Source organism: Heptranchias perlo, chromosome 31, assembly GCF_035084215.1.
Source record: "Heptranchias perlo isolate sHepPer1 chromosome 31, sHepPer1.hap1, whole genome shotgun sequence".
In the NCBI taxonomy this organism is placed as follows: Eukaryota; Metazoa; Chordata; class Chondrichthyes; order Hexanchiformes; family Hexanchidae; genus Heptranchias; species Heptranchias perlo.
Window position 1 is genome coordinate 30,217,280 of NC_090355.1, and position 27,137 is coordinate 30,244,416.

The following is a 27,137-nucleotide window of genomic DNA, read 5'->3' on the forward strand; positions in this document are numbered from 1 at the left end:
CTGGAGAGGGTGGCTCTTGCTGGGGTACGAGAGTACAGGTACCAGCAGCCTCCCAGTACCTCACTCAAGTGGCCTTTCTTCACCAATAAGTTAGGACAATGAATGTCAATCGACTTTTCGACCACAATGGGACCCAGCGTCCAAACTCGTGCACTTTCCAGCAAGAAACGCTGGCTAGTGATGTCACAAAAAAGTTTCAGAAGTACTGTGGGGCTATGAAACGATTCTGTGTGTTTTTCCCCGACTATTTCTGAGGCTCACCCTGGTGCAGTCGCTGTCTGAGAACTCGGAATACACAATTACCTGAGTCTGCACCTACCTTTAAGAGACCCTATTCATTCTCTGGGGTTTTCCCTAGGCTTCTAGTGCGTTGAGGAAAATGAATGCATTCCTTCAGTGATTTCCAAATACATATATGTTGTTAGTGTTTTATTTGCCTTCAGCTGCCTGGGCCCTAAGCTCTGGAATTCCCTCCCTAAACCTCTCCCCCTCTCTACCTCTCTCTCCTCCTTTAAGACGCTCCTTAAAATCTACCTCTTTGACCAAGCTTTTGGTCACCTGTCCTAATATCTCCTTATGTGGCTCGGTGTCAAATTTTGTTTGATAATCGGTCCAGTGAAGTGCCTTGGGATGTTTTACTACATTAAAGGCGCTGTATAAATGCAAGTTGTTGTTTTTGGAAGAAGCTCTTTGCCTTTCTTACAATCAATCAATTGACGCCCAGGTGTGGAGAGGTGGATGTTTTTGTCTTTATGAGCAGGCTGTTTGACTAAGACTTGGCTCAGAACTAGAGGACGCAGTTTAGCATTAAGAAGTGAGAGTAGGAAGTTGAAGAAATGGATAAGGAAGGAGCTGAACAAAAGTTGAGGCTGAGTCCATTAACACTTTCAAAAAGGAGCTGGATAAATATCTGGATGGGGTTGGGATTGAGGCTTGCAGGGGTGGGGTTCAGACTGAGATAATCAAATGTTCCACAGGACACATTGGTTCCTGAGTGGGATGGAGAAGGAGAGATGTTCCCTGGGGGGAAGGGGCAGCAAGTCAGGGTGGAAGAGTGGAGATTGAGGGTGGTTGAATATTGTGCTGGACTTCCTGTGGGGATCAGGGACTATTTACGCAGAACTTTCCCCCAGGAGAGTAAATATTTTGGCTCGAGTCCATGAGAAGGTAAGGTTGTACATGGACTGTGGAACTAGCTGGCTTGATGGGTTGAATGAGCTATTCTTGTTCCGTGCTTTATGTTTCTTGAAACTTTGCCCCCCCAAAAAAATCTATATTGAGAAAAAAAATCTTGTGGTTTGACCTCTCCTCAGCAAAGGTCAGGTCTGTCACTTTAAGCTTCCAAAGAGTGGGGTCATCCTGCATCTGGTGCAAGCTACATTTTTAAAATAAAAAAATATTTTAATATTGCTTCAAAAAAAGCCCTTCTGCTTTTAGAAAACATTGATGAGAAAGTGGCTTCAGTGATTCCTTTAGTTTGAAATGTAGATTTTCAAACTGGGGTCTGCAGCCCTTCTTGGAGTGGGCACTAACCTTGAGCACTATGTCTTGATAATTCTGTCTTCAACTTTCTTCTGTATTTGTGGTGCTAGCACATAATATCTGTTGCACATTGGCAAAGGGTGTTTGGAAGTGTGTAAATATTTTCAGGAAGTCCTTGGGACTGTGTAAATACTTTCAGGGGATCCCAGGACTGTAAATATTTTCAGGCGGTCCCTGGATATTTGTAGGGGGTGATGGGACTGTATGAATATTTGTAGGGGGCGAGTGGCAGGGTGGGGGGAGGGGGGTCTCCTACACAGAAGAGTTTGAAAACCTCTGCTTTAAAAAGCCTTAGATTGGCCCCAAAGCGTAAAGCTCCTTTTAAAAGTATTTTCAGTCGCTCGAATCCGAACCTCACCAAGTTTCTGGAAGAATCAACTTCCAGAGCGTGGAGATTGTTTGCACCAAGTGGCCCAGCAGTCCCAAATAGAGAGTAGATCCCGTCTCTTGAGGGCCTTTGCATAATGTAGAGTCTTGTTTAAAAAAATAAGTTTTCGCTCCGTCTCTGGCGGTGAGCTGACATCTCCTTTAATTTCGCAACGATCAGCAAAGTGAGAATGAGGAGAACGGCTCCGGGGACAACTTCATGCACTCGATGGACCCTCAGCTGGAGCGACAGGTGGAGACCATCCGCAACCTGGTTGACTCGTACATGGGAATCGTCAACAAGACAATCCGGGACCTCATGCCCAAGACAATCATGCATCTCATGATTATTAATGTAAGTACCAGAGCCAGCTTCCTGCATCCCCTCGATAAATGTGTGAGCTTCTTTCTAACGGAGACTTTTTGTGAAACAAGTATTTTGCCGACCTTCATTTTAGTTTTTTTTTGGGGGACTGAAACTTTCATTCATGCCTTTGTCACTCGACTTTTTTTTCATTCGTTCTCGGGATGTGGGTGTGGCTGGCAAAGTCGGCATTTATTGACCGTCCCCTAGTTGCCCCTTGAGAAGGTGGTGGTGGTGGTGGGTTGCCACCTTGAACCACTGCAGTCCGTGTGGTAAGGGTGCTTCCAAAATGCTGTTAGGTAGGGAGTTCAGGATTTTGACCCAGCATCGATGAAGGAACGGCCGATATATTTCCAAATCAGGATGGTGTGTGACTTGGAGTAAAACTTAGAGGTGATGATTTTTACTATTCCAATGCTCTCCTGGCCTCTACTCTCCATAAACAAGAGAGTGTAACCACCTCCCCATGACATTCAACGGCATTACCATCGCTGAATCCCCCACCATCAACATCCTGGGGGTCACCATTGACCAGAAACTTAACTGGACCAGCCATATAAATACTATGGCTACAAGAGCAGGTCAGAGGCTGGGTATTCGGCGGCGAGTGACTCACCTCCTGACTCCCCAAAGCCTTTCCACCATCTACAAGGCACAAGTTAGGAGTGTGATGGAATACTCTCCACTTGCCTGGATGAGTGCAGCTCCAACAACACTCAAGAAGCTCGACACCATCCAGGACAAAGCAGCCCGCTTGATTGGCACCCCATCCACCACCCTAAACATTCACTCCCTTCACCACCGGCGCATCGTGGCTGCAGTGTGTACCATCCACAGGATGCACTGCAGTAACTCACCAAGGCTTCTTCGACAGCACCTCCCAAACCCACGACCTCTACCACCTAGAAGGACAAGAGCAGCAGGTACATGGGAACAACACCACCTGCACGTTCCCCTCCAAGTCACACACCATCCCGACTTGGAAATATATCGCCGTTCCTTCATCGTCGCTGGGTCAAAATCCTGGAACTCCCTTCCTAACAGCACTGTGGGAGAACCTTCACCACACGGACTGCAGCGGTTCAAGAAGGCGGCTCACCACCACCTTCTCAAGGGCAATTAGGGATGGGCAATAAATGCCGGCATCGCCAGCGACGCCCACATGCCATGAACGAATAAAAAAAAAAATTTCAGCTCACCCAAAACTCTGCTGCCTGTATCCTGTCCTGTACCAGGCTCTGTTCACCTATCACCCTTGTCCTCACTCACCTACTTTGGCTTCCGGTCTTCCAAAGCCTCACCGTCAAAATTCTCATCCTCATGTTTAAATCTTTTGCTCCCCCCCACTCTCTGTAACCTCCTCCAACCCCTTGAGCCCCCCTGAACTCCCCGTTCCTCTGACTCTGGTCTCTTGTGCATCCCCCTCCACTTCTCCCCACCATCGGCGGCCGTGCCTGCAGCCACCTAAAACCCAGGCTCTGGAATTCCCTCCCTGATCCTCTGTACGTCTCAAACAACCTCCTTAAAAGCTCTTGAACCTTTTGATCACTTCTCCTAATCTCTCCTCCTTTGTCTTGGTCTCAGTTCTTTCCCCCCTTTAGGTCTCCGTGAAGTGTCTTCTGCATTGAAGGTGGCTACATGAATGCAAGTCGCAGTAGTAATAAACGCATTCCGCAGCGAGGTGAATCTCATCAAAACTCTGCCTTTCCGTCATTTTTTGTGTGAAATAATGACCATCACAATGACCCGTAATTCCTTTTCTTGCTCCCGTTTTGCTCTCCTCATCTGAAGGTGCCAAGTATGACTTTGCAGGCACTGGCAGCCCTCTCGTGCCTGGGCGTTCTTCCTGTGGGAGCCCAGACGGTGGGTCTTCACAGGCTATTCGATTGTGGGGCATCACAATCCTACCCCTGCCTGACGCCCAAACGCTTTCCGGCTGGATTGCAAACGGAAGCTGGAAAACCTGGATGATTTCATTTTTCCCTTCCTTAGCCCGAGCGCACTGAGACCAATTCACTGACCCAGCTCCCACACCTGCTGACTCAGCGCACATCTGGGAAGAGCTGGGGACCTTTCCTGGTGGATGTGGCCCAATCCCACATGGGGAAGTGCATTATAGAATCATGCAGCACATTATGTCCGTGCCAGCTCTCTGAAAGAACAACCATTAGCCTGACACCACTGTTCTTTCCCCATAGCCCTGCAAATTTTTCCTTTTCAAGTATATATCCAATTTTTTTTTGGAAGTTACTATTGAATCTGCTTCCACCACCCTTTCAGGCAGTGCATTCCCGATCATAACAACTCTATTAAATCTCCCCTTAACCTTCTCTGCTCTAAGGAGAACAATCTCAGCTTCTCCAGTGTCTTCAAATAACTGAATTCCCACATCCCTGGTACCATTCAGGTAAATCTCTTCTGCACCCTATCCAAGGCCTTGACATCCTTCCTGAAGTGTGGTGCCCACAATTGGACACAATACTCCAACTGAGGTCTAACCAGTGATTTATAAAGGTTTACCATAACTTCCTTGCTTTTGTACTCTATGCCTCTACTCATAAAGCCCAGGACACCGTGTGTTTTTTTAACAGCTTTATCAAATTGTCCTGCCACCTTCAAAGATTTTTTTGGAGTATGTGAACCCCCAGGTCTCTCTGTTCCTGCTCTCCCTTTAAAATTGTACCGTTTAGTTTATATTGCCTCTTCTCATTCTTCCTAACAAAATGCACCACTTCACACTTCTCTGCATTAAATTTCATCTGCCACGTATCCGCCCATTTCACCAGTCTGTCTGGAGTCTGTTACTATCTTCCTCACTGTTTACTACATTTCCACGCTTTGTGTCATCTGCAAACTTTGAAATTATGTCCCCTGTACCCAAGTCCAGGTCATTAATGTATATCAAAAAGAGCAGTGGTCCTAATACCGACCCTAGGGGGAACACCACTGTATACTTCCCTCCAGTCTGAAAAATAACCGTTCACTGCTCAGTAATTTTTTTCTTTCCCCAACTATATAAGTAAAAAAAAAACCCGGCTTGTTGGACATTTATTTTAAGAAAGACAATGTCCCTTTAATAAAAACAGAAAATGCTGGAAACAGCATTTTCTGTTTCTATTTCAGATTTCCAGCATCTGCAGTATTTTGCTTTCGATTCAACGTCCCTTTAATGCTCCCCCCTCCCTTTGACTAGTGGCGGAGGGGCGGGGGGAGAGCATAGTTCGAGGAACTATGTTTGTACCTGGGCCAAATAAATGAAGTGGTGTCTTGTTGCTCTGGCAGATGCTCCATTTTCCTTCAGCACGAGCCCACAACACGCATCACTAATTGAAATAAAATAAACAAATACTGATTGCGACTCGGATGTGACCCTGACTGATCTCACAAACCAGGAATGTTAACTGTTCCTGTGCTGGTGCTGTTCCATGGGGTCCGAATACTGACAGATATTACTGTCGTGTGGTGGGCTGAGTCATGAGTCATGCTCCTATCAAGTGTGAAGTTTTCTTTCCAACTTAATTGTGCCTGTGTGTTTGTGTTTCCCCTCTCCTCTGCAGTCAGTGACAAACGGTATGAGACTGAACTTTTTAAAATGGAAAATCAAATACTCATATTTATGGGACTAATTGGATAGCTCTACCAAAGAGCCGGCACGGGCATGATGGGCCGAATGGCCTCCTTTTATGCTGTATCCTACTATGATACTATGTAAAGAGCCTTATTGCGTACTCAAAACGTCTCAAAGGACTTCATGTAATTAATGACTCTTTGTTAAAGTATCAACCATGGTCAATGAGTAGCACTCTCACCTCTGAATCAGAAGGTTGTGGGTTAAGTCTCCAAGGACTTGAGCACAAAATCTAGGCTGACACCCCGGTGCAGTACTGAGGAATGCTGCACTGTTGGAGGGTGCTCTTTTTCAGATGAGACGTTACACTGAGGCCCCGTCTGCCTTCTCAGGTGGACGTAAAAGATCCCACGCCACTATTTTGGAGAAGAGCAGGGGGTGTTCTCCCCGGTGTCCTGGTCAATATTTATCCCTCAACCAACACCTTAAAAACAGATTATCTGGTCGTTATCACATCGCTGTTTCCGGGATCTTGCTGTGTGCAAACTGGCTGCCGCATTTCCTACATTATGGCAGCGATTGCACTTCAAGAAAGTAATTCATTGGCTGTAAAGCATGTTGGGATGTCGTGAGGTCATGAAAGGCGCTGTATAAATGCAAGTCTTTCTTATTGCCAAAAGGTGCCAAGCCTAGATCGTTGCCATTGTTGGATCTGCCTTAATATATGTTGAATTTTAAAGGAGAGGGTAGCGTCTATACAAAGTGCTTTCATGTTTGTATTGAAAACAATAAATAAGGTGTCTCCTACATGTTACAAGATATTTTACGGTGTGTAACACTTTCTAAGGCCCCCCCAACCAGAGATTGGCATTCAGAGACCTGTGAGCTCCATGTACTGCTGCCCCTTGTTTTATTTTATCTGCTGCTCCTGTTGGAAACCGGAGGCCTGAAATTCCCGGGATTCTAGTTCCACACGTAGAGCTGACAGCAGCTTGTGAGACCCAGGAAAGTCCAGGTCTTCGCTGGTTCTGGGCCGCTTCTATTCAGAAGAGGAGGCAATAGCAAGAGAAGCTGGTGTAGAAGAATCCTTTTGTTTTGTGAGGGCCTGGCGACCTGCCATTTTGGACCACTGCTGGCATCCTGACCTCTGCTGGAGGCCTATATTCTGGGGTGGGTGGGCCGTGCAAAGTCTGGAGTGGCTTAATTTATTCTAGCTGGTGCTTCGGACTGGCTTGGAGGCCAACTTGGAAGTGCCTGAGCCAAGAGAAGCTCATGCTGGCAGGCCTTGACACATGGGAGGCCCCAGGCTGGACCTGGGCCTGGGGCCAGAGGCCCAGCCTGTTTGCATTGCAGTTGGGTAGAATGGCTGTTATTTATAAAAGGGTTAAAGCACTGTCCAGGACTAACGGGAATCCTATTTCTTCACTTACCCCAACAGACAAAAGACTTTATTCACTCCGAGCTACTGGCCCAACTCTACTCGTGTGCAGACCAGAACATCCTGATGGAGGAATCTCCCGAGCAGGCACAGCGCCGCGACGACATGTTACGAATGTACCACGCCCTGAAAGAAGCCTTAAATATCATCGGGGACATCAATACCACTACGAGCAGCACTCCTTTACCACCACCAGTAGACGACTCCTGGCTGGGAGTCAGGGAAATACCATCCGGGCGAAGGTGTGTAAGGCTGGAGCTCAGGCTCATGTATAAACGTGAGCCCTCGCCTGGTATAATCTGCATTAAAGTCGTTGGGGGCAATTTTAACCTCATCCGCCCGTCGGGAAACCCACGGGATCGGGCGCAACACTGGTTTCACACCTCGCCCGATTTTACTTCCCATCGAAGTCAGCGGAGAGTAATATTGGGTGGTGTGTAAAACAGGAGTTCCACCCAATCCCGTGGGATTCTCACCCGGCGAGTTAGCTTAAAATTAACCCCCCCCCCCCATTTTCTAGATATTCTCAACCATTGGCTCTCCAGTTGCGGAATTGGTAACTGCATTGCCTGGTGTAGAATGAGTCGTACAATCTAGGAAGTATTGGGCTCAATCCCTAGTCTGTGCTGAGTTTCTGTGCTCTGTGCGGTTTTGGGTGTCCCATTATAGATAGGACATCAAAGCAGTAGAAAATATCAGTTCAGTTTATCAGGTTGATACCAGGATGAGAAACTATAGCCATGAGGAGAGACTGGGACTATTTCCATTGGAGCAGAAAGGCTAAGAGGAGATTTAATAGACTTTTAAAGTTATGAAGGGTTTGATAGAGTTATTGGGAAAGACTATTTATTCTGGCTGGGGAATCAGTGTTGAGGCGGTCATCAATGCTCTCCTGGCCGGCCTTCCACCCTCCATAAACTTCAGCTCACCAAAAACTCTGCTGCTCGTATCCTATCCAGCACTAAATCCTGCTCCCCCATCACCCCTGTGCTTGCTGACCCACATTAACTCCCAGTCCCCAAATGTCACCAATTTAAAGTTCTCATCTTCATGTTGAAAAGACTTCCCTATCTCTGTAATCTCCTCCAGCCCGAGAACTCTGCATTCCTCCAATTCTAGCCTCTTGTGCATCCCCCACTCCCATCGTCTAACCATTAGCAGATGTGCTTTCAGCCGTTTAGGCCCTAAGCTCTTGAGTGCCCTCCCTAAACCTCTTCAACTCTCTCAACTCCTTTAAGAATCTCCTTAATAACCACCTCTTTGACCAAGCTTTTAGTCACCTCTTCTAATATCTCCTCCTTTGGCTCAGTATCAATTTTTGTCTGATAATGCTTCTGTGAAGCGCCGTGAGACCTTTTTCTATGTTAAAGGCGCTATGTAAATGCAAGTTGTTGTTGAGCGTTGGAACACGTTGCCAGGGGGAGTAGTTGAGGCAGAGACCATTGCATATGATCAGGGAAGAGCAGATAAATATTTGAAGCAGAGGAATACAGGCCTGTGGGGAGAGTGCGGGGCAGTGGAATTAGTTTTGGATTGCTCTAGCAAAGAGCTGGCACAGAAGTGATGGGCTGACTGGCCTCCTTCTGTGTTGTAACCTTCTATGGTTCTATGATATCTGGTGATGGACTGGGTCAACCCCAGTCCATCACCGGCATCTCCACATCTATGATATCTGGCTGTGATTAATACACACTTAACTAATTATTATTTTTTTCTCCTCCCCCCCCCCTAGGTCTCCAACCTCAAGTCCTACACCACAAAGGAGAGCTCCTGCAGTTCCTCCGGTCAGGCCTCTGTCTCGAGGCCCTGCCCCAGGTCCTCCACCACCTTCTGGACCCCCTCCTCAAGGACCCCCCGGTAGCGCCCCGCCAATTCCCTCTAGGCCCGGTGCCTCTCCAGATCCATTCGGGGCTCCGCCTCAGGTCCCCTCCAGGCCCAACCGGGCTCCTCCTGGTGTCCCAAGGTAAGTATTTCTTGAATTGGGAGCGAGCGCATGTTGCAAGAGAACAGAGTGTAGTTTTGGCGTTCGGAAAATCAGATCCATGCAAATATATCAACGTGGTGCTATCCCCACTGTATGAACAGAAACAGTGGTCTGCACACTTAGATGGGATGAGAAAGAGCTAAAAATAGGAGTTACTATTGGCACCGTTCTCGTACAAACACTCATACCAAGTTCCTCTCTGTGCTATGTTAATATAGCCGCTGACACCATTTCATTTCTACCTTGCAGTAACAGAAAGATTCAGCAGCATTCAGGGTGGACCAGGAGACCAACTTGTCCTTTTTTTGTCTTTAGTCCTTCGGTAATTCAGGCTCTTATTGATTTGGGCAAGACCAGTCCTCCTATCCACCTATTCTATGAGTGCGCTATTACTAACCCCACTCTGTTGTAAATCAGGTAGTATCCTCTTTATATTTTTTGGGGGGGTTGAGGAAAGGACCAAAAGGTCGATACAGATCAGGAAGGGTATTCATTCCACCATAACTCATCCGCTTAAAGACCTGACAGTTCCCCTTCTCTTCCCTCCCCCACCAACCTCCCCCCACACCCAACTATCATAGTAGCATCGAGCTGCATCTCTTAAGTGGTTCCAGATGCTTTGGGGGTAATTTTAACCGAACTCACCAGGCAGGAAACCCACGGGATCGGGTGGAACTCTGGTTTTACACCTCGCCCAATATTGCGCTTTGTGGAGAGTAAAAACGGCAGGGGTTTAAATCCAGGTTCCACCCGATCCCATCAGTTCAAATTGCCCCCTTTGCCTCTGGTACCCTGCCCGAAGATTCATCCCACGTGTGAAGATCTTACTGACATCAGTTCTAATTTGTCCTTCATCAGTTTGAACCTGAATCTCCCGCCTGCCCCCCCCCCTCCACCTCACCGTGTCCTGCAGCTGTGGTTCAATTTGAAGTAATGTTCCAGATTTACCGTCTCTGGTCAGTTGCGCCCAAAAGCCCGGCGTCAGGTTCTCTACAAGCTCACTGTTGAAGAATGGTCACCTGCCGTGAGATACTAGAGGACCATTGGAACCATGGCAAGATACCACCAAGTGGCCCCGCGTCCTCAAGTGAGCAGGAGGGAGAAAGTTGGGAGTGGAACAAGTGACATCCACTGGGTTACCAGTGACCACCCAAGGGTGAGGAGCTGACAGTTCAGGCCTGTATCTCACAGCTGGTGAAATGCTTGGCTCCAGTTGGTAAGGCAGGGTGTTGTGCAGAGTGACTCCGTTGTGGGGTAGACTTCATAGCTCCCCCCCAACCTCCCCCTGTCCTTTAGACCCTGCTTTAGATCCCTGGTGTCCTGGCCAATATTTAGCCCTCAGCCAACATCACTTTAAAAAAAAAACAGATTATCTGGTCATTTATCTCATTGCTGTTTGTGGGACCTTGCTGTTCGCAAATTGGCTGTCACGTTTCCTACATTACAACAGTGACTACACTTCAAAAAGTACTTCATTGGCTGTAAAGTGCTTTGGGACGTCCTGAGGTCATAGAAGGCACTGTATAAAATGCAAGTTCTTTCTTTTGTCTCCTGCCTGCCGTGTGAAATTTTAATTTAAAAAAAGATATATTTACAGAAAGTGCTACAGCAGAGCCATCAGTGCCAAAGGAAGAGAGATTGATTAATACATGAGTTCTGTTGGAGGGTCCCACTGGAAGCCCATCTCCCTCACATGCTGACAGACTCGCTGTGTATTTCCACCATTTTTTTGTCTATTATTTTCTAATTTCCAGCGTTTCTTTTTTTCTTTTTTCTTTTGTATATCCCTATATTTTTTTGGTATATTGTGGGTGAAATATTCTGAGACACCATGGCCCCGATTGTAACCCCCCCTCCACCACAAGCCCCCCATCCCCTCCCTCCCCCCCCCTCCCCCCCCCCCCCACCCCGGTCCGGTGGGAGTGGTGCAGGGGATGGGGTTAAAATGTAAAAATTCTACCTCCCGCCTCTAACCGTTTGAATTTTCAGGCCGTTTAAATTTTTTACCGCTACAAATCAGGCCTCCAGCGAGGCTCCCGCAAGAGGCAGGCGGGGGCCTCGTTAACGTTAGAGCAGAGAAAGTTAAGGGGAGATTTAATAGAGGTGCTCAAAATTATGAGGGGATTTTAACAGAGTAAATAAGGAGAAACTGTTTCCACTGCTCGGTAACCAGAGGGCACAGATTTAAGGTAATTGCCAAAAGAACCAGAGGGGAGATGAGGAAATTTTTTTTTTATGCAGTGAGTTGTAATGATCTGGAATGCGTTGCCTGAAAGGGCGGTGGAAGCTGATTCAAAAGTAACTTTCAAAAGGGAATTGGATAAATACTTGAAGGGGGAAAACATTGCAGGGCTGTGGGGAAGGGGCAGGGGGAGTGGGACTAATTTGATAGCTCTTTCAAAGAGCCGGCACAGGCATGATGGGCCGAATGGCCTCCTTCTGTGCTGTATCATTCTATGATTCTGTGATACCGCGGGTCATTGCCAGGTACTTTCCTGCGGCAGGAGCAAAAAGAACAGTAGGCCCAATAGTTCCATGACTTTTATTTAAATAGGGCCCTTTTGCTTGCTGTGTGGAAGCTGGGATAACCATGGCAGCATTGCCTTGGCGCCTTTTGCAGGAAGAGGAGAGGGAAAAGAATTCCATTGCCAAGCCATGAATGGAGGCCTGGAGGCCTGAGGGAGCTGCACGTCTGCTGAGGGCCACAGACAAAAGGAAAAGCGGGCCACTACCACAGGGCCATTTAATTAAAAAAAGAACTTGCATTTATACAGTGCCTTTCACGACCTCAGGACGTCCCAAAGCGCTTTACAGCCAATGAAGTGCATTTAAAGTGTAGTCACTGTTGTAATATAGGAAATGCAGCAGTCAATTTGCACACAGCGAGGTCCCAAAACAGCAATGAGTTAATGACCAGATATTCTGTTTTAGTGATGTTAGTTGAGGGATAAATATTGGCCAAGACACCAGGGAGAATTCCCCTGCTCTTCGTCAAATAGTGCCATGGGATCTTTTACATCCACCTGAGAGAGCAAACGGGGCCTCGGTTTAACATCTCACCTGAGAGGCGGCATCTCCGACAGTGCAGCACTCCCTCAGTACTGCACTGGATGGTCAGCCTAGATTTTATGCTCAAGCCTCTGAAGTGGGACTTGAACCCACAACCTTCTGACTCAGAGGCAGAGGCATGAGTGCTATCTACTGAGCCACGTCTGAAATCTACAGTAATGGCTGCCAGGATCTTTGATTGCAAATGCTGATCTCCAGCAGTGAGCTTGTAGTGTTACTGTATCTGAACGTCAGCAGTGTATACAGTGCTGACGTTCAGTGCAGCTATATAGAATCAAAGGATTATAGAATCTTACAGCACAGGAGGAGGCCATTCGGCCCATCGTGCCCGTGCTGGCTCTTTGAAAGAACTATCCGATTAGTCCCACTCCCCTGCTCTTTCCCCATAGCCCTGCAAATTCTGCTGAGTCTTTCTTTTCCATTTAGAAACTTCCATGAAGATTGAAGACCCATAGTGCGGGACTCCACCAAAGAAAAGAGTAGGAGAAAAGATGAGGTATATCAAGAACCAGGGGTTAGGCGATGCCAGGAATTGGATTTCAAAAACTGGTAGAGTGTAAGAGGAAGGAAAGGCTGAGGGAGAGTTCTGAAATCCTGAGAAAGAATGAGTTAAAAGTAGGAGCTGATACAAGGAGCCTTGATTTCAACACTGTGTGAACGCAGCGAGAAAGAGTCTGTAGGATGGTGTATTTGGAGGAGCAATTGAGAAAAGCTAAGTGGAAAACTTCACCACAGTTTAATTCTTTCTCTCTTTCTCTCTTCCTGTCTAGCTGTCTATCTGCCTCTCTGTCCAGTTGTGTCTCTCTCTCTCTTCCTCTCTCTCTCTCCCCCTCCCTCTCTCTCCCTCTCTTTCTCTTTTCCCGTCTATCTCTCTCTGTCTACATGTGTAACTTTCTCTCTCTTTCTCTTGCCATGTCTGTCTAGCTGTGTCTCTTTCCCTCTCCCCATCTGTCTCTCTCTGACTATTTGTGTGTGACTCTCTCTCTTTCTCTTGCTCTCCTTCTCTCTTCCTGTCTAGTTGTCTGTCTCTCTCTGTCTAGTTAAGTATCTTTCTTTCTGTTTCTCTTTTCCTATCTGTCTCTCTCTGTCTCCCTCTCTTTACCCGTCTATCTCTCTCTGTCTAGTTGTGTCTCTTTCTCTCTCTTTCCCTCTCCCTGTCTGTCTTTCTCTGTCTAGTTGTGTGTGACTCTCTCTCTCTCTCTCTCTCTAACTCTCTCTTTGTAAAACACGTGCATACAAATTGTTTAAATTCAAAGAGAGTGCGACATGTGAATGCAGTCGAGCAGTCGATTTTTAAAAGCTACCTGGGGCACAGCTACAGGGTGGCTCCTGGTGAAATTGGTGTGCTCGTTGCCATGTCTGTCGAAGGAGGAAGCAGCAGTCTGGCCTGTGTGGCCCCATTCACCACAGAGTCACAGCGAAACACTGAGGCCATTCACCAGCCTGAAACCAACCCACTCACATTCCTGATCCACGGCTGAACTCTTTTTTATTTCCCTCGAAGGTTTCTCTAAAGACCAGGTATAATTGGTAGGTGCAGCAGCAACTGGGCAGAATGAAAGAGAGAGGTTGGCGGCAGCAACAACAACAACTTGTGTCTCGCAGGAACCGTTTACCAAACAAAAATTTGACACCGAGCCACGTAAGGAGGTTTTAGGACAGGTGACCGAAAGCTTGGTCAAAGAGGTAGGTTTTAAGGAGCATCTTAAAGGAGGAGGGAGAGGTAGAGGTAGAGAGAGAGAGAGGCGGAGGGGATTCCAGAGCCTAGGGCCGAGGCAGCTGAAGGCATGGCCGCCAATGGTGGAGCGATGAAAATCGGGGATGCGCAAGAGGCTGTAAAATGAACGCACCAGCCACATCACAGCTTCACTAGCCCAGAGGCCATCCACTGTAAGTCGAGAAATCTAGACGAAGGGCCAAGTTCTGTTAGTGCAGGATAGCACCAAGATCGAAAAGAGTAGAAGGGAAGACAAAGCAAATCAGGACATAGGGATTTAGGAGACACAAAGCTTGGTTTTTAGACGTCTCTAGGTTGTAGCAGGAAGGATAGGGTTGGAATGGTAAGGATTTTCACAGTTTTGAGGGCCTGGGAATAAATTCACGTAGAGCAGGAAATGAGTCTTGATTTCAACAGAGCAAAGATGTGGGGAAGAGGGAGAGTGTGCAGGACAGTGTATGTGCAGGACAGTGTATGTGCAGGACAGTGTATGTGCAGGATAGTGTATTTGCAGGACAGTGTATTTGCAGGACAGTGCATTTGCAGGACAGTGTATTTGCGGGATAGTGTATTTACAGCATTGGAGGAACCAAAGAGGAAAGTTGTGAAGAGCACCAACCCCCGAAATATTGAGCTTAAATATCACCTCGGACTCAACACCCCTTAAAAAAATAATAGTCTTTATTTCAAACTTTTGTGATCCCAAATTTAATAAAATCATCCACCCCAGGAAATTTCAACATCCATTATAGGCAGTAATGGATAACCTGATGTAATCCCAGTTCAGTAATAGATACCCTGGTGTAATCCCAGGACAGTAATAGATACCCTGGTGTAATCCCAGGACAGTAATAGATAACCTGGTGTAATCCCAGGACAGTAATAGATACCCTGGTGTAATCCCAGGACAGTAATAGATAACCTGGTGTAATCCCAGGACAGTAATATATACCCTGGTGTAATCCCAGGACAGTAATAGATACCCTGGTGCAATCCCAGGACAGTAATAGATACCCTGGTGTAATCCCAGTTCAGTAATAGATACCCTGGTGTAATCCCAGGACAGTAATAGATACCCTGGTGTAATCCCAGGACAGTAATAGATACCCTGGTGTAATCCCAGGACAGTAATAGATACCCTGGTGCAATCCCAGGACAGTAATAGATACCCTGGTGTAATCCCAGTTCAGTAATAGATACCCTGGTGTAATCCCAGGACAGTAATAGATACCCTGGTGCAATCCCAGGACAGTAATATATACCCTGGTGTAATCCCAGGACAGTAATAGATACCCTGGTGTAATCCCAGGACAGTAATAGATACCCTGGTGTAATCCCAGGACAGTAATAGATACCCGGGTGTAATCCCAGGACAGTAATAGATACCCTGGTGCAATCCCGGGACAGTAATAGATACCCTGGTGTAATCCCAGGACAGTAATAGATACCCTGGTGTAATTCCAGGAGAGTAATAGATACCCTGGTGTAATTCCAGGACAGTAATAGATACCCTGGTGTAATCCCAGGACAGTAATAGATACCCTGGTGTAATCCCAGGACTGTAATAGATACCCTGGTGTAATCCCAGGACAGTAATAGATACCCTGGTGTAATCCCAGGACAGTAATAGATACCCTGGTGTAATCCCAGGGCAGTAATAGATACCCTGGTGTAATCCCAGGACAATAATAGATACCCTGGTGTAATCCCAGGACAGTAATAGATAGCCTAAAATAATCCCAGGAAAGTAATAGACACCCTACTGTAATCCCAGGACAGTAATAGATACCCTGGTGTAATCCCAGGACAGTAATAGATACCCTGGTGTAATCCCAGGACAGTAATAGATACTGTGGTGTAATCCTAGAACAGTAGTAGATACCCTGGTGCAATCCCAGGACAGTAATAGATACCCTAATGTAATCCCAGGACAGTAATAGATACCCTAGTGTAATCCCAGGACTGTAATATATACCCTGATGTAATCCCAGGACAGTAATAGATACCCTAATGTAATCCCAGGACAGTAATAGATACCATGGTGTAACCCCAGGACAGTAATAGATACCCTGGTGTAATCCCAGGACAGTAATAGATACCCTAAAATAATCCCAGGACAGTAATAGACACCCTCGTGTAATCCCAGGACTGTAATAGATACCCTAGTGTAATCCCAGGACAGTAATAGATACTGTGGTGTAATCCTAGAACAGTAGTAGATACCCTGGTGTAATCCCAGGACAGTAATAGATACCCTGGTGTAATCCCAGGACAGTAATAGATACTGTGGTGTAATCCCAGGACAGTAATAGATACTGTGGTGTAATCCCAGGACAGTAATAGATACCCTGGTGTAATCCCAGGAGAGTAATAGATACCCGGGTGTAATCCCAGGACAGTAATAGATACCCTGGTGTAATCCCAGGACAGTAATAGATACCCTGGTATAATCCCAGGACAGTAATAGATACCCTAGTGTAATCCCAGGACTGTAATAGATACCCTAGTGTAATCCCAGGGCTGTAATAGATACCCTAATGTAATCCCAGGACAGTAATAGATACCCTAGTGTAATCCCAGGACTGTAATAGATACCCTAGTGTAATCCCAGGGCTGTAATAGATACCCTAATGTAATCCCAGGAATGTAATGATACTCTAGTGTTATCCCCATATTCTAATTTCATTTTAGGATTTAGAATTGGGATGTCCAACGTTTTGGAGCTGGAGTCGGATAAACGTGTCAAAACCAGAGAGTGGGCTCCATATAATTACACAGGAATGTGAGTTCCCCATATACAAAAACTGGCGAGACCCCCTTACACGAAACTAGCGAGACCCCCTTACACGAAACTAGCGAGACCCCCTTACACAAAACTAGCGAGACCCCCTTACACGAAACTAGCGAGACCCCCTTACACGAAACTAGCGAGACCCCCTTACACGAAACTAGCGAGACCCCCTTACACGAAACTAGCGAGACCCCCTTACACGAAAAGTACAGGTCTCCATCACTCCCTCCCTGCAGCCAGAAAACGTGGAAATTTTGTCTCTTTAACGTCCCAAGGCCTGGAAGACTAGAAAAAGCTGCTTACCTATTTGATGAATTTTGACCAATGAGGGTGCGACGTTTCCCCTTCCATTTTAAAGAGCTGATGAAGTCGGGTGTGTGCACCAGCTCAAAGGGAGAGGGACCATCAGGGGCTTCTCGAGACTTGCCGGCTGGGTCAGAGGGGACTCACAGGCCACATTTAGCCAGCAGGCCTCACCTTGGTCATCCTCAGTTTGGTTACAAACTGCTGGAGCTTCATTCACTTGGGCTTCAGCAGTCGGCTAAACGCTTTTGATGAGATTCCAGCCTGTAACTGACATCCTTTACTCTACATGTAAACCATCCGACCCCTTGCTTACATTCCATCTTATCCCAGTATTTATTATTTTGTGCGTATACAACACAAAAAGTGGAGATGAAATGGATGGGATACATTTTTATATCGCAGGGCGACTTCATGCCATGCAGTGTTTCAAAACTTACTCCAGTGTTTGGAGAGGGAGTCTCACCCATTGAAGGGCCCCGTAATTTATATAGCAGAGACCTCTCTATGAAGGTGGTCTTGCACGACTTCCCCGGTTTGTTGTCCCTGTAATTATACTAGAGTACTGCATTATTCCACTGGCCTAAACCTGAGTGGCTGTGCAGCCTTTAATTTACATCAGTGATGATACAGAAGATAATGACTGGTTCAGATGGAGCCTGGAATTAGCTCTGCTCTTCTACGCAAAGCTCTGCTTTTAAATGATTTAAAATCGTTGGTCTGCCTCACTGTAGCAAAGACGGAGATGAAAGTGGTGGGCCCGAAAATCCTTGTGGTGTGTTGGGGGGGTTGCGAGGTGGGGGTCTCCGCCGTTTCCAGAAGATTCGGACGTGTGTGAGGAACGGAACCCTCACCTACCTCCAGCTGGGCAAATGTTGTCAGGTGGGTGGAGCCAGGGGTGGGGATTCCCTCTGTGAGAACTTCCTGTTAGCTTGGCTCAGTCAGGACCCAGTGTTTAAAGATTCAATCTCACGATGTGATCGTCACTGCCAAGGGCGGCCCATCCCCTAATTGCCCTTGAGAAGGTGGTGATGAGCCGCCGCCTTCTTGAACCACTGCAGTCCCGTGTGGTGAAGGTTCTCCCACAGCGCCGTTAGGTAGGGAGTTCCGGGATTTTGACCCAGCGACGATGAAGGAATGGTGCTATATTTCCAAGTCGGGATGGTGTGTGAGGTGGTGGTGTTCCCATGCTCCTGCTGCCCCTTGTCCTGCTAGGTAATGGGGGTCGCGGGTTTGGGAGGTGCTGTAGAAGAGGCCGGTACAGCGAGTGAGTTGAGGCTTAGTCGGGAAATGCCGTGCCCAGTGAAGCATACAGACCAGACCCCCTCAAATCCAATCCTGGTCTGTGTTGAGTTAGCAGGGCCTCGGCTGAGGCAATGGTTGGGGTGCTGCAATTGTCCTCAAAGACCCCTGGGCTAGGGAAAGGAAAATTAGCCAGGGTTCCTGGTCCTGATCGCTCTCCAGTGAGCGCTAATGGAAATTACCGCAATGCCCCCATGGAGGAATAGCTTGCTGACACTCACTGTCTAGGCTTACACATGAAGAACGGTTTTTGGGTTCCACAGTACTTCTCCCAAGTGACCATTTCCTCCCTCCTCTCCTGAAAGCCTTCACTATTGCCTGGGTATGCCAGTGGAATCCACACCCTAGCAACAGTCAACTCCTTCAGAGGAGGAGGGGAGAACATTGGAGGGAAAAGCAGCCAGGCTTCACCGTTACAGTTTGCACTGTGGTCGGAGCCTGTTGGCGAGGCGGGCGCCTTGTGATCAGCCCCGGGCGCTCATTTGCGGTGTCCAGTTTATCTTCTGCTCACCTGCTGGCAAATAAAACCTTGTGTTACTATAGTTTTACAGTCACCTGTGCCTTCAGGGCATGCTGTCCCCTTCGCTGCCCATTAACCTATGTCACACTGCCTCTGTGGTTCCACCACTGCGCTCCTTTCCATAAACGGTCCATTTGTGACGACGTGTTGCCGTGGTGACAATGCCAAGTGTAGCAGTGAAGATGTCAGTAGTGGTGAGAAACAGAAGTTCCCTGGGAGCAGGGGGTGAAGGAGATAGATTCTTACATACAGTAGTGTGCTATTAGAGGCAGTAAAATTGAATGGTGTGTCCTTAATGACTATTGAAAGGCTGACCGCTGCGATTCTTTCTTGGGTGTGCTTCTGGCCCATTTTTAGACACACAAGCAATTACTGCGCTCAAGTTCAGAAACGGCTACAGTTAAATCTGACGTATAAGTCGCACTTGTACATAAGTCGCAGCCCGATCTTATGATCTGCATTTCAGTAAATGTGCCGTCAGTCACACCAGTGTGAGAAAACTCCCTCCATATCCAGAGGATGTAAAAAAAGATGCTGGATGATGTGACTACATACAGGACTTGTTTTTTTTAGAACTGAGAAACATAGATGAAGGCCCATGAGGCAGCTCACCACCAAGGTTGTGAAGAATAGTAGGGAAGATGAGGTCAATCAGGTAGTGATCAGGTGATGCTGAGCTTGGTTTTAAAAGCCTGTACCTTCAAGGAGAAAGAGGAGGCCAAGAGAGGGAAGGAGTTCCAGAGTGTCGAGGCTCTGGGAAGGAATATTTAGGAGTCGATGAGTGAGTCTCGGTGAGAATGTAGGATGGAGTTTCAGAAGAATAAGGAAGGGAAGGTCTGAGCTAGGTCGTTCATGGGTGATGTCAGGAAGCATTTCTTCACACAAAGGGTAGTGGAAGTCTGGAACTCTCTTTTCCCCCCCCACCCCCCCAAAAAAAAAGCTGTTGAGGCAGGGGGTCAATTGAAAATTTCAAAACTGAGATTAAGAGATTTTTATTGGGTAAGGATATGGAACCAAGGTGGGTAAATGGAGTTAAGATACATATCAGCCATGATCTAATTGAATGGCGGGACAGGCTCAAGGGGCTGAATGGCCTACTCCTGTCCGTATGTTCCGAGGAGCAATGGCCATTGCGGCATTGATAAAATAGTGAAGGATAACAACGGTTGTGATGGAGCAAGAGAGGATGGGCGATCGACCCTGCGAGAAGGATTGCTCATCAGATGACAAAGTCTTTCTTGTATCTTCTCCGAAGAGTGCGAGAGAGGTGCTCGAGCAGCCCCTGAGATAGAACCGTAGAAAAGATACGGCACAGAAGGGGGCCGTTCGGCCCATCGTGTCCGCGCCGGCTCGAAGAACAACCAGGTGCCCATTCTAATCCCACCTTCCAGCACCCGGTCCGCAGCCCTGCAGCTTACAGCACTTTAGGTGCAGGTACTTTTTCAATACGGGAGATACGGGAGCAGTACTCGAGTCTTGTAAAGACCTTTCTGTAATTGCGGTATCAATCGCTTATCCCAACCCTCCATGGCTGGGTTCCATCCTGATGGAGGTGTAGAAGGACGAGTGATTCAGGCTCTGTTTAACTGGCAGAAGAATTCTATTACTCACTTTTTTATTTGGCACATAATTCAGGACTCGATATTAGTAAGTTTTACTTGACTGCATGCCTGCCGCACCTGCCTGAGGTACTGAGTCCCACACCATCATCTGGTTTTGGTTGTTCCCAGTGAATTAAAACCCAGTCCGCTGTAACACTGCCACCCAGTGGTCAGTACACACAAGTCCCACAGAGTCCATCCACCCAGGTTAAAATCCAGAGCTTGTCGAAATGTTTAATCCTCCTCTTCCCTCTCTTTAATATCCAACTCAAACACAAGGGTTCATGCTTTGTGAGAAAACTGCAATTAACTGGGGAACTGGGTGGTGCAGTGGCTCAGCTTGCTGCCCTTTGACCTTCTGGGACCTTGGTTCAAATCCAGCCCTGGCTGAGTGGATGAAAATCTCCTCTCTCTCGTAAAACTCCTAAACGAAGGGCGTTTGGAGCAGTCTCGATGCAGCTCCCAGTGGAATGGGCTCACAAAACACAACTGTCCCTAAGTCAATACCAATTGGCACTAAATTAGCAGCTCACTGACAGTTTAAAAAACTGTCTGTACTCACCAAGCATTGTTCTGTGAATTATAAATGCGACTTCATTTCGAGGATTTCATTTCCAAATCGTTCACCTGAGGAAGGAGGTAGCCTCCGAAAGCTTGTGAATTTAAAATAAAATTGCTGGACTATAACTTGGTGTTGTAAAATTGTTTACAATTATCAACCCCAGTCCATCACTGAAAGAGGGAGTAAGGATTGCTAGTGTGGGAAATGGAAAAAATGTCCCACCAGTGCAGTACAGGGAGCTCTGCTGATGGACAAATTGAGGGATATTGGTGGGACAAAGTTGGGGGAGTTTTACTCTGCATCTGATCCGAAAGGGCTTGATGCTGACACAGGATGCAGACAGTGTTGGCATTCCCCAGAACTGACATCTGTCACTTAGGCATTAAGAAAAACCTGTCATTTATTTTTAAACGGACAGTCCAATTGTTCTCAATTTGCTTTTCCCATCCACTATCTGTCAATTCCTGCCAGTCCCCGCATGGGGGGTGGGGGGGGAAATAAAGGTTTAATTTAAGTCCCAGATATTTAGGCTCGTGCTAGTGGTGGGGGGGAACTTCCAGTGTAGCCGAGTTTTGCAATGAAATGATGAATGACGTTAAGTGTTTGGTGTATTATGAGATTTTATATAAAGGGTGCATCTCATTGCCCTGAAACTCTCACTCTGCGACTAATGTGTGTACACCAGGAGGAAGTATTAAAACTTACAGCAGCTGATGTGAAACACGGGCACGTCAAAATGTAACGAGCTCACGGGAGCCACTTCACACACATTTAGATGGACTCCTTTTCACCGCACTGAGTTAAAACAGCCTCAGTGCAGCCGCTTGCCGTCTGCAACTCACCCCACAGCCTTTTATTTTAATTGAGAAGCTTAGGTGCAGTGCATCAACCAGGCTGGAAAGAATAGGAGAGAAGAGGTTCATCAGGCAGTAGCGATTGAGGGGAGATGGAAGGGGGACAGTGAGTAATAAAAGGGGTGCTGCCATGGCAACAACATCGAATCATAGAACGATACAGCACAGAAGGAGGCCATTTGGCCCATCGTGCCTGTGCTGGCTCTTTGAAAGAGCTATCCAATTAGTCCTATTCCCCCTGCTCTTTCCCCATTGCCCTGCAAATTTTTCCCCCTTCAAGTATTTATCCAATTCCCTTTTGAAAGTTATTATCGAATCTCCTTCCACCACCCTTTTAGGCATTGCATTCCAGGTGGGGTTGGAGGGAAAAATCGGCCTGATTGATTGCTTTCCACCAAGCCCTGCTAGAAAGTGTGTGTGTGTGTGTGTGTGTCTGGACATTGGGCGGGGGTAGGATTAGGCTCAGCTGTGATGCATCCCATGGTCAAATAACCCACTGACACGTGAAGCATGGCCACTTGTGGGTGAGGTACATGCAGTGTAGTCGACGACAATGGAACCATAGCCGGCTTGAATCTGTGCCGTTAGGTGAGGGGCAAACGAAAAGAGGAGGGGCGGGAATAAATGGTCCAGGCCAATCACTGCGGTCAGTTGGGGGGTTATTAGTGTGTAAAGCACAGAACATGAAAACGTGACATGAAGGTGTGCCTTAAACTCTGGATTTTACGGTAATTGTAACCCGTGTTTGGGGATCTGTGACAAAATGCACTGATTAACTTTTAAAGTATGAGTTTATGTGCTTGTTTAAGGCAATGTTCTCGAGCAGGGTGTTGCACAGCTCACCCGATGACTCTCTGAGTTTATTCAGCGAGTAGCTGAGCTATCCGGACAGGAAGATGCCAGGTTCAATCCGCGGTCAGTGCTGACTAGTCTCAGCAGGCGGGTGGGGGGAATAGGGTTGCTACAGTTGGGCTCAGAGCCCCTGCGGGGGTCACGGTTCCCACTCCTGATTGCGGCCCTGCTGCCACAGGTACAAGTGTGCGGACAACAGGACGGGATTAAGCTTGACGGCGGTAACCCCTCTGGTTAAAGGGCCTGCATAACACTTGCTGTCAATCTTCTGCATGAGCAGTGGCCACTTGGGCAAAGGGAACAGAAGGCAGCTAGGTCCTGGAGCCCATCCTCACTCGAGGAGTTAATGCCTTCCGGAGAGGTTGGGGGAGTGGGGAGGAGAGTGAGGACAGGGGGAAATGTAGGAGAGGAGAGCATCATGAATTATCAAATGGCCGGTGTTAGTAATAACCCAACTTTTGTTTTTGCAGGGACCGTCAGGGGTTCTAACTGACCCGAACTGAACTGCTCTAGGACCTGTACGGGTTCCTACAGGGGACAAACATCCAGGTTCTGTAAATTGCCTTGATTCGTAATGTGCATCATCATATAAGGAAACATTGACACACATCACCAAAACTTGCAAAAAAGGCAAGCAATGTCTAGACCAGTGGGATTCATAACACAGCCTTGGGAGAGGGGGGAGGCACTTGCAACCCATCTCCCTTCACCTGCGGTCGCCAGCAGACTCTGTATGTTTCTCTGGGGCCTCCTTTCACAGCCCGCTTGGCTGTGAGATGTTGCTGGAGTTGATGCTCAGGACCTTGCCTCCTCCTCCCCCCACCCCTCTCTCTCTCTCTCCCTAGCTGTTGAGTGAGAACACGACCTAAAGGCAGGACTACCCCAGCATCCAGAGAACAGGTGAAAAGGCTACATGAAAGCTGGAGGACCTATAGTTTGATAGAACTATCAGTCCTGTAGTTCGCCCACCCCTGCCCACACCCCACGCACTCCCCTCGGGAGAGTGCTTGGCCCCCACTTGGCTGGGAATCGGGCTGAGCGTGCGGAGAGTCACGGGCGCAGACATTGGGTCGTGTGGGAGCGTTCTTTCGTGTAGCCGTGGAGCAGGAAACTGCTTGGGATTGTGGCGCTCGACGATAAGTTTGTGAATAACACTGGTTCAGGCAATGAATGTCTGTCCTCTCTAGGCACCTGTACTTCCTGCCTTTTGCTCGTGAGGCCTTGGTTTGTGCTTGTTTGTGCGATGGAAAATTTGACCAGAGAAAGGGGAGCGCTCTTCGTGTGCGCTTTTGTCTTCATGATTTTTGTAACCTTTGACCTTGCCCGTCTGCCATCTTTATTTGATATTATCTTTCAGAATAACAATAAGTGACCCTTGAGGACATTAACCCTAGACTGGTACGTGCCGCTGCTCATTAACACCGCCTCCTCCGCCGTGCTTTGCATGACTCCTGTACCACCATTCCTCACATCTCCATGTAGGCTTAGTCATTTCAAAGGGGCACTGCTTTTATCGAGAGGTGGTGGGCAAGCTTGTAGCGTGATTTCGCAAATTGTGTCCACAGCGTCATGAAAATATGTCAGAGAAGCTTTGTCGCAAATTCCCCCTCCCCACCGATAAAGGCAGTACCTTTAAACATACCTTCCACTGAGCTATTGCCACCTATCCCAGTGATAGTACAGTATGTGGACAACACTTTATGATTCAGAAAACTGGAATTATTAATAAGTTTTGTTGATTATAATGTTCAAACTTGCTTGTGCCTTCTGTCGATGTTTCTCTTTTCTTTGGTAACCGTTGACGTTTAGTTCCTCCACAGTTGCTCTCCCTGCGCAGTGCTCGGCTGAGAGTTCAGGTCTAAGGTTTGCTCTCAGCCACGCCCATCCCCACCCCCCACCCCCCCCCTTCCCACGCTCCTCTTCATTCACCAGCAATGTGTGAAAACAGCTCAGATTAACCCACCTGACGATATCCCCACCTGTGATTACGCACCCGACATCCCCACGATGGTATGACCATGAAAAGCCGTGTCCTCCCACTCCAGGAACCTATGTGTGGCACCATTGATGCATTATGGCAACAGTTGCCCATTTGTGGATGGGTATCATTTGGAAACTCGCCCTCACTTATGCTACTTAATAGCCCAAATGGCCATCAGACACCCCCATCTGTCTGGACAGGGCGATAAGAAAACCAAAGCCGAATCTCCTCATCAACAGCCTGTTGAGGACAGTTCAAGTTTGCATGTATACTACTGATTTGCAGAGACAACTGGGAAAGACTGGAAAGGGATTACAATTTCACAAACGTCAACCAGTACCAAAGAAAAGAGAATATTGCAGAGAACGCTATCAGTGCATTGACACTCTCTGTATGTGAGGTCAACAGTGTCTGTATCTCGGAATGGTTTGAATGTAACTGTGACAGCGGTCAGTGAATTGTTCTGCTCATTTTGTATAGCTCTTAGTGGTGTATGCATACACCAGAAACACAACATAAGACAAAGTCAAGGATGAGAAAAGGCCATTCAGCCCCTTGAGCCCATCCCTCTCGTGCTGCGACTCAGCCCAGCTGGCAACGAGTTTCCCTAATGTCTTCGGCTCCACTGGAAAATCTAATTCCCAATCTCTGCCACAAATTCCGCTTATTTACTCATTTCCACCATTTGTTGGCAAACGGCTATTTTCTCGCAATTCGTCTGACTGGTTTCCAGGGACGATGGCAGCACATTGCCTGATCTTAACTCAACTGAGGGTAAACCATCCTTTAACATCATATGTTTGTTATTAAAACAAGAAATCAGAGCATTAGGTCTTGGTTTCCACCTCTGGGACTTGGGTACAATTCCATACTGTACGGATGGTGACTGTAATGGGGCCTAAGCGAAATAAATTTTAAGCAATTTCAACCCAGTGGCATAGGCACAAAGGTTGAAACTAAAACTAACTGCCGTTAACATTGGCACTCGGGTCACAAGGCGGCTGGTGTGGGAAAAGCTACTGGTGCAGTGGGGGTGCTCCTCGGAGGTTCTGGCTGAGGTACGTTGTTGGGGCTGGGTAGAGAGAGCTTTCCTCCATAGCTAGCCATGAAATAAACGACCTGGGAAATCTTGTACTTACGATAGAGGTCTGAATGGAAATGTGGTCCATTTCGCAGAGCGCTAAATTGCCCACACACAAAAGAAAAACCAGAAAGAGAAAACAGAAAGAGAACTAGTCAGCAGCAAGTTTGGCACGGCCCAGTGACTTTATATAAAGTAGGGCTGTGGTTTGAAGGCTCTTGGCACTGAGTCATTCCAGAGGGATTCCTGCCATTCCTACTCTGACTATGTGTGATCTCAGCATTGGTGTTTGGACAACCAGTTGGAGCAAAGCAAAACAGTTCAGTGCCCGCTGCACCTTTGTAGCTCACTGCAAAAAGAAAGCACAGTGCAGAATATTGCCAATGAATGTAAGCAAAACGAAATTTCCTCCTGTAACGCTGTGTAAGATTCAGTACTAATGGGGCAAAGACGTGGCAGACACCTATTTGAAAGGGTTACCATCACTAGCTGCGTCGGCAGCCCGCTGAAGTGGTACTTAGCAACAGACCCTCCGTTCAGTTGCTTTCAAGAAACGAACCCGTATAAAGGGGGCCGGGGGAGTGGGAGTACTATTGTAATGTGGGGTGAGCTTGCACAGTCAACTGAACTTGCTGTTCCATACACCAAGAGAAGGTCCCCATAGACTGACTACTAAACAATGCTCAGTCACTTGGAGGGGGGAGCTTGGATCCAATCTAGATTGGATAAAAATTTCCTCGCTCTCTCTGTGATGTGAGTCAGCTGACTTTAGGGCAATCTCAATACAGTAAACAAGGCCTTGAGAGCCCACATCACTAAACTGTCCATAATCTGGCACTTGCACTCAGAGGTGACGACATTGACTGGGTAGAAAATGGAAAATGCCATTTATGGTGGCAGAGGCAGAGGGGGCTCTTCCAAGTTTGGGGGTTCAGGCTCATTGGGGGGCTCTTTGAATTGGTAAACAGCCAGTGCCCAGCACGGCACTGACCAGGAAGATCCCAATTTCAATCCCTGCTCTGGGCTGAGTTTGCTGATTTCAGCTGGACCAACAGTTGGAGTGCTGTAACTGAGCTAGGGAGAGGAGAAATCAGGCACACACTTTACTATCTGGTGGCTGTTGCTGGAAACTGCGTGAGGGTAATTTTGACTTTGTGCGTGAGTGTAAAACGGGTAATAACAAATCAGCGGCCTGGTTTACATCTCTCCCGATTTTTATTTCCACGGACTTCAAGGCGAGTC

At 47.4% G+C, this 27,137-nt stretch overlaps 1 protein-coding gene across 1 annotated transcript in view; it reads left to right on the top strand.

The window, feature by feature from the left end:
- LOC137300648 (dynamin-1) overlaps positions 1 to 26,960 on the top strand; it is a 185,596-nt gene extending 158,636 nt beyond the window's left edge. Inside the window, exons 17-20 of the mRNA XM_067969871.1 lie at positions 2,090 to 2,263; positions 7,279 to 7,520; positions 9,011 to 9,241; positions 23,304 to 26,960. Of these exons, the coding sequence (XP_067825972.1) occupies positions 2,090 to 2,263; positions 7,279 to 7,520; positions 9,011 to 9,241; positions 23,304 to 23,322 (666 nt within the window). The 3' untranslated portion in view covers positions 23,323 to 26,960. The remainder of the gene's footprint in view (positions 1 to 2,089; positions 2,264 to 7,278; positions 7,521 to 9,010; positions 9,242 to 23,303) is intronic.
- Positions 26,961 to 27,137: the final 177 nt, after the last annotated feature.